The sequence below is a fragment of the Tamandua tetradactyla genome, chromosome 7, assembly GCF_023851605.1.
Source record: "Tamandua tetradactyla isolate mTamTet1 chromosome 7, mTamTet1.pri, whole genome shotgun sequence".
NCBI classification, from domain to species: Eukaryota; Metazoa; Chordata; class Mammalia; order Pilosa; family Myrmecophagidae; genus Tamandua; species Tamandua tetradactyla.
Genome location: NC_135333.1, coordinates 487,383 through 499,400, shown reverse-complemented (window position 1 = coordinate 499,400; position 12,018 = coordinate 487,383). Strand labels below are relative to the sequence as shown.

The window sequence follows — 12,018 nt, the reverse complement described above, 5'->3', positions numbered from 1 at the left end:
ATGGGATTGAGAAAGCCTTCTTGACCAAAAGAGGGAAGAGAAATGGAACAAAATAAAGTTTCAGTGACTAAGAGATTTCAAATAGAGTTGAGAAGTCATTGTGGGCATGACTCTTCTTCAGTATATAGATATTCCTTTTTAGTCTCTAGTGTATTGGAATAGCTAGAAGGAAATACCTGAAGCTGTTGAACTGTAATCCAGTAGCCTAATTCTTGATGATGATTGTATAACTATAGAGCTTTTACAGTGTTACCGTGTGGTTGTGAAAACCTTGTGACTGATGCTCCCTTTATCCAGTGTATGGCACATTAGTAATAAAGACCAAAAAAAAAAAAGTATATTACAACTGAAGAGGAAACAAAAGAGCTTCCTATAACTTTTGGAACTACCTGGAAATGGAATTATTGTATTCAACTTTAGAACTTGTTATTACACAGTGAGTTTAATCCACTTTGTCAGGGTTAAAATGTTTGCTGTCATATAGGACTCTTTGAAGGGTGACATTATGAACACAGAATAAACAATAATAAGGGAATAATTGTGAAAGAATAAATGTCTTATTTATATAATCAGATATTCCTTTCCCTTGACTAATTTACCTTTCACCCAAACTCTTAGGGTCAGTATTCAGTAATGAATTTGAGACTATAAGTTGAACCCATTTCAGACTTACTGAGTGGTAACACTTAGCCCTCTGTGTGGTTTTTTATACTCTAGATTTTGAGACAGTGGTACTTTATTGTAATTTAGGTGAGAAATGCATGAAAGTCAGTAAATGCTAGCTGGTAATTATTTCTGATTGTTATCGTGGGAGGGATCTAGCAGTCTGTGATATTTCCTAGCTCTTGTTCCCAGAAGCACAGGAATAGAATCATGTGAATTAAACTTACTAATGCTTTAATAGTAAATTTCAGCAGGTCTTAATATCTGACCTTACTAATTCTTGCTCCTCTATTGTTTTTTACACCCTAAGCACCTACAGTTACGCCTTTCAAATCTATCTGCCATAGCAACCATCTTACAATTGATGGGTAATTTGTTTTCTGTTTAAAACCAAGAAATTCATGTCTGTTGTCCATTGTTGCTCAATTTATAAGTATTACATTTAGCTTTGTGATTAAGAGTTCTAACAGTTATATCTTGTCCTATCACATTCTTCTTTCAGGTTTACTAGTTTGTACTTTTTTTTTTTTTAGTAAAATGACCATAAGGTCAAAGACGTTGCTTCTTTTTCTTACATAATTTTAAAAGGTTAATCTCTCAACAGTTCTTTAAGACTAAGAACACTATGTTATACAGTTAACATTTCACGAAGTACTTTGACGTATATTATCTTACTCATGATAACTGTGAGGTATACTGTCCCTATTTTTACAAATAAGAGAAGTGGAGGTCTTAGAGAAGTGACTAAAGCTAGTAAGGAACAAAGATAGAACTAGAACCTGTGTCTTCCGATTCAGAGTCAAGTATGTTTTACACTATCAAACAGGGACATGTATGTAGTACATGGTCACTGCAAAAATCAGCGAGTTTTTCTTTCCCCAAACACTCTGGCTCAGTTTCCAATCAGGTTATAACTTGAACCTATTGATAGGCCAGTACATGCTTTAGAAGGGATTTGTTCTGGTGACAGCTCTTCCCTACTTTTCTAATATTGTCTGATATACTATGCATACGGGGTATTGGAAAATGAATAAAGCAGTGAGAATATATATAACATAAGCTTTACCTTTTTAAGAAAATTTTGTTAATTTTCATATCCACTCTTTTTTGTTTGTTTGTTTGTTTCAGTATTTCTCCTTCTTACAAGATTCTTCCATCAGTATCAGAGACGTTTTCGACGTTAAGATCAATGATTGAGGTGCTAAACACAGATTCTTCTCCACGATGTCTTAAGAAACTCTGATTACGCCGTAGTATTTATAAGTAAAGGACCAGGACCTCTTGCTTCTTAAGTTATTTTTTAAAACATGGAATTGTAAAGAAATTAGGGCCTTTATTACTTTTGATACCAATTTTTGATAGGAATTGAATACTTGAAATCATTTCCTTTATTTTTCTGAACCATGTCAAAAATCATGAGAGAGGGTTTTTTGAAAGAAAAAACTCTATGTCTGGTAGGGAAAAGTGTATGTATTGGCCAGTGTCCTGTTGGCTTCCACTTTAAAGTCATATGACTACTCCCTTACAGCAAAAAAAGTTTACTTCAAAGACCAAAAATTAATAATTAAAATTAACAGAACCAACAACAGGAGTGTTTTCCTTACTTTAAACATTTGGTTATTTTTCAAAGTATCTTTTTTTTTGACGCATGAATTCTTCACAGATGAGATCTTTTAGTTAATTATGGAAGATTCATGCACCATTAATATGTGCCACAGAATTCACACAGCCAGGAGTGCTTATTTTATATAATGTAGACAGTATTTGCCAAAGACCCAAACACTGAATTAAGGAATCAAGAGCTTTTCTCATTTTCAGGGGAAAAAAGTAACAATGGTGACTGCTATAAATCACCAGTTTTTAGTGAATTATGTATGTTTTTATTCTATGAACTAGTTTCACTTTCGGGTATGTGACCATTCAGAAAATTACTGATTTTTTTTTCAGTCAGGATACACGACAATGAAAAAGTAAAATTAGTTAATTAAAATGCTGTCATTTCTAACACACTTTAATTTTTTAATTCTTTGATTTTGTTAAGGAGTTAAACTGTTTACAGCTTTCTATTATTTAGGCTTTTTCTTCAAAATTTTGTACAGGAGTAACATAACAGTGTCTCCTGTAACATAACAGTGTCTCCTAGGAGATTCTGTGCTCATGAGTGATTTAAATAGTGCTGAGTAAGTCTTGGTAAAATGTGGCACATTTGACCAATTCCCAGTATTTATTGGACTTGCCTTTGGACAGATGCTGTTTGGGGCACTGGTGTGCTTTGAAACAGCCACAGGGAAGTGTTCAGGTTCATATCTGTCTGGTCTGGGTAACAACTGAAGGGAAAGAGGATAGTGATATAAATTGCTAGGCACACCTTATTTTATAAACAAATATCACATCCACAGATTAATTTTATCCAGATCCTAGTCCTGCAACAAGAAAGCAATGTGTCTTTATTTCCAGGGAGAAAGCTGAGACTCTGGGAGGGCAATTTCTTTCCCTAGCCCACTTGCGGTTTAATGGGCGGTGCTGGGCTGTCAAGCCCACACTCTCCGACTCCATGGCCTGGCTGCACCGCCACAGGGTTGGGGAACCAGGGATTGAATTCTCAGCTCTCCTCAAGACTCGGACAACACTTTACCAAGTGAAATCTCCATATATCTGTCTCTTTTCTTTGCACTTTTAACTTCATGCTCTTTTGGTCATATTCGTCCTCCTGAAGTCATTCAAAACCAAAAAGTTGCTGCTTTCAGGTATGCTCTACAGGATTGCAGAGATTAAACATAGGAGAATGAATGGATTTGAAACCTTTCCCTCTTTTTGCTTTTATCTCAAGATCAAAATCCTTCCATTTTATCAGACTTTAACACCATCTCTTTAAGATTTTTGATTGTGAGACACCTATTTTTCAACCAGGAAAATAGCCCAAATAAATTAACTGACTTTTCTAAAATAAATAGAATGTATCTAAACCCCATAATTAGAATATCTTTCTTAAAACTTAGTTTGCCAACTCTAAATTACTGTTTCAGTTTTTATTTAAATAGCCTGATTTTTTCTCATGCAAGTTATATAATTATCACAACTTTGGAAATACTGGAAAATAATATGCTGAATTCTGTAATTGGAAGATGTTCTAGGAAAACATTCCATCTTCTGCCCTAGGTCCCTAAATACTAGGACCAAATTGAATGTGGTATGAATGTGGTATGAGCCCCATTATGGGCTGTTTTGTTTGGTGGCAGAGAGTTTTTCTCCTTTGGTGTTCTAGTCCCCGTCCTTGAGAGCTCTTGTCTCAAGAAGGTCATGAAAATATGTAATGCGTTTTTTTTTTTTTTTTTTTAACATGGGCAGGCACCAGGAATCGAACCCAGGTATCTGGCATGGCAGGCAAGAACTCTACCACTGAGCCACTGTGGCCCACCTGAAATTTTTATATCATTTTTAAGGTTCTCTCATTGCATCTTCTGTTAAATTGTGAAATGTACTTAAAAATCAACCAGAGGGTGCACGGGTGGTTCAGTGGTAGAATGCTCGCCTTCCATGTGGAAGACCTGGGTTCAATTCCTGGACCATGCACCACCTACCCCAAAAAAGAAAAATCAACCAGAGCTCCATGATACAAGTTGTCCTCTGTTTCAGGTTTTTTGTTTGTTTGTTTGTTTTTAACATATCTCTTTCTTAAAAATTAGAGTTAGGTTTTCTTTTATTCTTTTTTTCTGTTTATAATTTTGAGGAGATAAGATAGCTGTTTGTCCCTTTAAAAAAAAGTTATTAGAGAAGTTGTAGGTTTATAGAAAAATCATACAGATGATATTTACCCTTATCCTTTTGGCTTCATGGCATAAAAATCATGAAATCTGTGTCTGTGAGACCCTCAGCCGACTCTCCCTCCAACTCTGCAGGGACTTTTCTGCCAAGGTCCGATGAAAGTATGAGCAGCCATATTCCCAGTGCTTTTCAGGTTTGTCTAATTATATGTAAGCATTTTGGTTCTCATTCATTACTTATTATGATTAGAAATCCTTCAGCTAAATCACTTACCTACCACTTTGTGGTCTTGGAGTTCCTTACCCCCTGAAGAATTTGAAATGTGTGTGAGAAGGGAACCTTGGAATATTCCAAGAGAATCTCACCCAGGATGCAGCTCTTTCCCTTTAGCCCATAGGCAGTTGATCAACAGGTCCACTCCTTTTTCCCTCCTTTTAAACTAGCACCCATTTCCATCCCTCCACTTTTCTACATCCTCATTGCTACTTCCCTAGTCCACTATAGTAGCTCTTGGACGACTTCAGTAGTCTTCTGGATGGTCTTGCTGCCTTCACAGCTTATTGCCCTCAAGTAAACTTCAGTCTCCTTGCTATAGCCTGTGTGGCATGGACTCTCTGTTTCTCCAACCTCATCTCTCACTACCTTTCCCCTCATCTATCTACTCCCGCCACACTCACCGAGCTCTTTTCTTTGTCAGACACCTTACAGTTAATGCTATCCAGCAGCGCCTTCCTCAGTGGTGGGGAATGTTCTAGATCTGCACTGTCCAAAGTGTAGCCATTAGCCACATGTGGCTACTGAGCGCATGAATTGAATTTTTAATTTTAATTAATTTAAAGTAACCACATGTAGCTAATGACTTTTCTATTGGACAGCACAGCCTAGAAATTTCCAAGTTACACTTTAGAATACATTTTTCCGTAGAAATAATTCTAAATGATGTTCTCTGATAGTAATTTTAAAATATTAGTACTTGATGTCACAGACTTGCCTTAGTAGCTAAGCAATTACAAAGTTGTTCCTGTGAATCAAGATGTTCAAAGGTTCAAAAGACTAAACTTAAAGAAAATCCTCTAGTTCAAATGTAAACTAGGAATGTTTTTGTATAGAACCTCTTCAGTGTAGAAAGTATATGAGGGACAAGAAACTGACTTCCTCCAACTCTCCAATAATTACACTCTGATAATTTGGAAATAAGGATATAAGAGATTTATAAAGTCAACATACAGATCAGAGCAGAGATCAGCAAGGTTCCCTAAAGAAACCCAATGTGTTCCAGACCAGCGAGACCTGATCGTACTTGTGAACATACTATAAGATGCCCAAAATGGAGTCCCTTTCCCCAAAGTCTGTTCCTCCCTCCAGACTTAGCCTATGTCAAGTAAGTGCACTCTTCCCTCCCAGTGGCTCAAGCCTCAAACCTAGGTGGCATCCTTGATTCTGTACTGTCCCCTATTTTCCAAATCACCACCCCATCATCACATCCCTTCAAGTCTACCTCAAAATATATTTCATAATGGCTATTGCTGATGGTAGCAAAATACTGTGAATGTAATTAACACTTGAAAGTGGTTAAAATAGGAATTTTTTTTTTACAATAGGAGTCACTGTGTTGTAAAGTCCTGATTTTTAAAAATTTTTTATTTAAGTAACATATACAACCTTAAGTTTCCCTTTTTGACCACATTCACATATATAATTCAGTGCTATTAAATACAGTCACAATTTTGTGCTACCATCACCATCGCTCATTTTCAAAAGTTTACAATCAACCCAAACAGAAACTCTACAATTTAAGCATTAACTCCCCACTCCTTGCCCCTACCCCGGCTCCTGGTAACCTATATTCTACATTCTGACTCTTGAGTTTTTGTGGAATAGATATGATTTATGAATCATGTGTATCTTTTACTTAAACATCACAGCCTATCCAGATAGCACCCAGACATGTGTAAAAATGATTAAATTCAGTTGCTTTGATATTTTGCCGTCTTTCGGGTATATATAACCCATAGCTTTCCACAGATGTATCCATTTTTTTAATGAAGGTATATTTGTTAAGGTAGAACAAAACATATTTTATCTTACATTAGATTTATAATTTCCCGATATTTAGACCTGTGATACGTGGGCTTCCATTTGTACTCTTGCCAGGCCCTGAAAATTTAAGTTGTTGGTCTGAAAGCAGGCTGCATTATTAAGACATTGGGTATCTCATAGCACCCAAGCATGAAAACACAGCCTGGCCTTGGGAATAACTGGGAACAGGGACTCAAACATCAGAGGACAGCTTTGTCTCTCACTTCTACTCCTCTCCATCTGCAGACCCCACTTGGTGGGTGCGAGGACAGACCCTCCTTGTCAGTTCTGGTTCTTGAATTTCGGGACAAGGACTCTGATTGGACCAGCATAGGTAACTACTTAGACCAGTTAACAGTAGCCATAGGGTGGCATCATATGATAAACTTGTAGCAGCAATAAAAAGGGTGGCCAGTTTCTGGGCTGACAATCCCATAGTTGTCCTATACACAGATAGAGCTTAGTTGTTTTACTTTGTTCAACAACTCCCTCCTTGTTTCATGTTGATGCATTTACTTCTTTTTATTGTGCATACTTCAGTTCCAGAGGTAAGTCTTTTCAAACCTAGGGAGCAAGGAGGATGACCTACACCCCAGTTTACTCAGGATATCTCCAATTTATACATGTTATCCCCACTAGGATTATTAACAATGCCCCTTTTCACTCAAAAGCACCCTGGTTTGGATGATAATTTACAGGGTCACCCTCACTATAAGTGGCCTTTTATCTGGGTGAGTGTAAAATTCATATCCCGTTTTGGCCCACGGGGCACCCTCATCCCAGATCCAGTCAAGCATCCTTTGGCCCCAGCAACTCCTCGAGGCCAAACACTGTCCTAGATGCTGGAGCTATAGTTGAGAAAGATAGAAACCCTACCAGGCACGGTTCTAATAGGAGAGATAATACAAAATCGATGATTCTAATACAGTCTAAGAATGTTCCCTTCCTCTGGCTAAGGGAACCGGGGAAGACTAGAGGATGCAACATACACTCTGGACCAGAAGACACAAACCTCCAAATTGCTGGATTGGTGTACTGGAATATAGCTCTTCTTTTTATTAGCTACATAGTCCAAGACTAAGAAGTTCATTACTAAGGCTCATGGATGATTCCTGAATTGGGGGAATCACAGCAAGGATACCTTCTAGACAATGACATCGAGCCACCCCATCCCCCAGGTCAGGCTTAGAGTAGGTGTCTCAGGTGCACATGTAGGTAGGAGAACAAAGTGGGAATTGCCTGTGCCCCGCATGGGAACACCAGCACATCCTCGAGTCACCTGCAGAGAAGCCTCTGAGATTCCTTAGGTGGGAATCCCCTGAGGCAGGGGGGCCACCGAAGGCATAGGAATTGCTACAAAGTGTTCAGTCAGAGATTTGGCTTCCAAAAGCAACCCTGCCACCTTCCATCAAGAAACTCAGTCTCTCTGGCCTTAATATATCTGGAAAAACAAAAGTGCAAAACTAATCTGCAGTGTTTCTTCCAGCTCTAAAATTTTGGTTTGTTGTATATCGAGCCAACTACAAATTCTTAAATCTTCTCAAAGTAGCTCTTCTGAGAAGATTCTTTCAGAAAAATCATTCAGCTTAAAATAGTTTCTCTTCTTTATGAGTTGATATAACCATAAAGGCATTTACTCTGATAAAGGCCTTTATAAAACAGTCTCTGGGCTTTGAATACCATGTGACAGAAGTAGAGAAAATCACAGAAAAACTGGATGGCAGAATAATACAATTCTGGCCTCTTGCTTTCCTCAAACTTGACTATATTGATATAAGAGCCAGAAACAATTTCACAGTCTAAATTTTGCCTTTTTTTCCTCCCACCTCAGAATAGAAAAGCAGAACTCAGAAGCACTCTCTGGAAAGTCTTTCAAATCCCTTTTTGTTTCTTGGCTCCCATTGACAAACACTTAACTCTGTCTTCAGTGCTGCCTTTGCCAAATGTTGGAGGCAAAGTGTGGATTTGATTCATTGCCTTGCACTTCTTGAACCTTCCAGAAGTACAAATAAGAGAAAAGCCACCGCAGCAGAATTGGTTCCTGTTTGTTGGCAGAGCTATTTTATTTTTAGGGCCAGGAGTCTGCTTAAGGTTTCTTTCTGTTAAATCTCCCTCTCCCCTCACTTCCCCCTCTTCTCTTCCTCTCCCTCTCCAGTTTTAGCATCTCTTCATGTGTTTTTTGGCCATTTATATTTCTTTTTGAACTGTTTCTGATCTTTGGTTATTTTCATTTTATTAAGAAATTTTTGAAACACAGAGTATAAATAATGATACACTTAGGAACTCACCTGACTTAAGAAAACAACACCAATGCAGTTGAAACCCTCCATGTACTCCTCCCTGACGTCATTAGCAGCCTTTGCCATTCCCAAGAGGTAGCCCTGACCCTAAGTTTTGAGATCATATGGCCCATGGATCTCTTTATACTTCTCCATTCATATATGTTTCTCTACCATTCCTTTTTGCTTATGGTATCTGTAGGAATTTGTATCATTAGAAAACAGATCCTCTAGAATCATGCTTACGAAGCAACAACTTAAACCCTACATAGCTCACTACTCATCCTAAATTCTTCATCATAAATGAAGGTAGTTAATATTTTGTCCAGGAAAAATATGTTTTTGACTATGACAAAAAGGTGATTCTCAGATCAACAAATGGTAGATAAGGGACATGATGTCTACATAGCAGATGAGAATGAGCTTATTCTGTAAAAACCTCTTTCTCTATATTCCTTTCTCAGTTCTACAAGTGTCTCCAGCATAAGAAAAGGGTACGAGATGAGACAGAACTCTGCTTGTCTGTCTGTCTCCAGTTCCTTATTCATTCATGTATGTATCCCATCCCTTCAACCAACTAACATGTATTGAGAACCCACCATAAGTGCTAGGCACTGAGTTAAATAATAATTTAAAAAAAAAAAAAGATAGTCTCTGCCTTCTAGGAATGCATAGTTGAGGAAATATATAAGTGATAATAATGATTGTTCATATTGGTTGAGAATTTTCTATTTGCCAGGCACTGTAATAAGCACTTACTGTATTATTTCTTATGTGAGACATGCAGAGTAGGGATTCTTTTTTTAAAAAAAATACCTATATAAAAATGGAGTGGAAAATAAGAAACGTACTTAAGATCACAAAGCCATCAAATGGTGGAGCTAGGATTGAAACTAGGCAACTCCTACAACCGCCTTAAAAAAATAGTATGATAAAGTGAAATAGATATGATAGAGGGTTGAGAGGTGCCATGGGATACCAATATCCTGAAATATTTCTTTGAAAAGGGCTTGGTGATGTGGCTCAATTAAAACCACCTCTCAAGTACACACCACCAATTCAGTCTATGCCCTACAAACCCTTCTGATCTTTATTTATTCCCTTTAATTTTGTGTTGGAGCATTAGAAATAAACGAGACCTAAGGCCCAGGGGGAATGCATCCACAGACTTAGTACCTTTGAGCAAGCCATGCCCTGTCTCTGCAAGTAAGCCTCCCTGTTTGTAAAATAGGGATGGTTCTTACTAGATGTCACCTGAATGGTATCCGAGGGACTAAAAAGCTACAGAGAAATTTCCCCATTTAAATATAACACACACTAAAAAGCAGCCTGAGTTGTATGGTTCAGCCAGACCCTAATTAGATAATTGAGCTTCCTTCCCTTGTCTATGTTTACTTTTGCCTTGGTGCAGAATCAGGGCGCCTGCTACTGGGGAAGAGAAACAAATGGCTATTTAGAAATCATGAAAAGCAAAACATGGCAAATTAATGACAAATCATGGAAGATTTGAGTATGTGGATTCATGAACCATTTGGAAACAACATCTGTAGTCCATCACTGTGAGTTATGGGCCTTGAAATCTTCAGAAGAAACATGCAGATAAACTCTCTGCAGAAATCTGCTTCAACTTTCTTTGTGTTTTAAGTCCTTCTCTGGAGATTGCACTTACCAGGAAATAAGGATTTAAAACATAGTTGCTAAAATGCGTTTACAGGATAGCAACAGAACAGTAGGTCTACCACCTCCTTGCTAATGGGCTTGGATTACTGCAATTTATAGGATCTGTTTCAAATAAGTCAGGAAAATTACCATAGCCTCAGCCCCTCAAAAGGAAAATTCTACTTGTACTCCTTGTCCTTGTGCCTACGCACATCAACTATGATTATAGCATGCATTCCTGTAAATGCAAGTTAAGTCTCGGTTGATGCCTTGCAAATGGATATGCTTTCTTCTTTCCTTTTGATAACACATGCAGTAAGCAATGTACTTGCTTCCTAGCAAAAACTATACCCGGTAAAGATCCTCTGTAGCAAAATTCAAGAAATTACCATTTAGATTTCTGGAGAAAGTTTTGCAATATGTAATAAAACCCTTCACAATGTTTGCTTCCTTACAATTTAGAGCTCTTTGGGTGGCAAGAAACAGGAGCCCATTGAAGCTAACTTAAGCAGAAGGGGAGAATCTCCTACAAGGACCCTAGACTGTCCTTGTCCTTCCTGCAGCCAGGTCTCAGGAAAGGAGAAGTAACTTGCTGGTTGTAGCGAGGCCAGGATGTTTGTGTTCTCTGTCCCTCATGATCGTGTTTCAGAAGGATAGAATTTTTTCTCTCCCTCCTTCAGTTTCTGCTCCCCAGAGACTGACTTTTCAGTACCAGTTTCAGGTTCCTAAGTAAAGTATTCTGATTGTCCCTGCCCTGTTGCCAACATCCCATGGAACAAAACACTCCCTGGACAACCCATTGAGGAAGAGGGAGGTACAATTCCAAGAAAAGTGAGTTTTCCTAAGGACCTTCCAGCATTTATAAAAGTCCAAAAATATGGTCTTGGTTAAATAAATTGTTTCCCCTTATGTTGGAATGCTAGTTGATTATTAAAATCATGTTGCAGACTTAATAAAACTGTAAAAATGGTTATGATATTGTTGAGTGAAAGGACAAGTTACAGAGCAATATTTTTTATTATAATAAATATATATATACTATACACAGAGAAAAGGTCAGAAGTGTAAATAGCAAAATGTTCACATAGGTATAGTATGTTTTCCTTATTTTTCAAACTTTTAAAATATTGACCTGTATTACTTTTATAATCAGAACAAAGTTAATTTTAAAATTAATTGGCATAGTTCAATAAATACAATTAGTTGAAAGGGAGAATAAAAGAAATTCATAATTTACATCCTGAATCAGCATCTAAATAAATTCAACAAAGATTGCCTAAAAAGAGTAGGTGGCACTTTTAAGAAATAGTTTGGGGAAATAATTTAGTACTCGTACTCTAAAACTTTGCAATGTTCTAATTCAATGTTTTCCATAAAGTCAGGATCTTGAAAAATGTTCTGGCCTGAAGTCATTGTGTTTCAGAAATCAGGTTTTCAAAGCATCTCAAAAAGTTGTGCCTTTAGTATTCAGTGCCATCATTTAAAGATTACATACAATTTAGTAATAACACTAATTCTAGCAATAGATATGATAGAAAAAGGTGGACACGTCAGAAAGAGGAATGTATTTGGG

The 12,018-nt window shown here is 37.4% G+C and overlaps 1 protein-coding gene across 11 annotated transcripts in view; it reads left to right on the top strand.

The window, feature by feature from the left end:
• TTC13 (tetratricopeptide repeat domain 13) overlaps positions 1-12,018 on the top strand; it is a 131,796-nt gene that overhangs the window by 103,261 nt on the left and 16,517 nt on the right. For 3 of the 11 annotated variants that reach the window (XM_077168311.1, XM_077168301.1, XM_077168300.1), the window contains exons 23-24: positions 1,792-1,861; positions 9,251-12,010. The exons of 2 other annotated variants lie outside the window; for them this stretch is intronic. In XM_077168311.1, the coding sequence (XP_077024426.1) occupies positions 1,792-1,861; positions 9,251-9,367 (187 nt within the window). In that variant the 3' untranslated portion in view covers positions 9,368-12,010. Of the gene's footprint in view, positions 1-1,791; positions 6,027-9,250; positions 12,012-12,018 lie in introns of those variants that run through there. 6 more of the 11 variants (XM_077168305.1, XM_077168304.1, XM_077168308.1 and 3 more) reach the window with 5 other exon arrangements.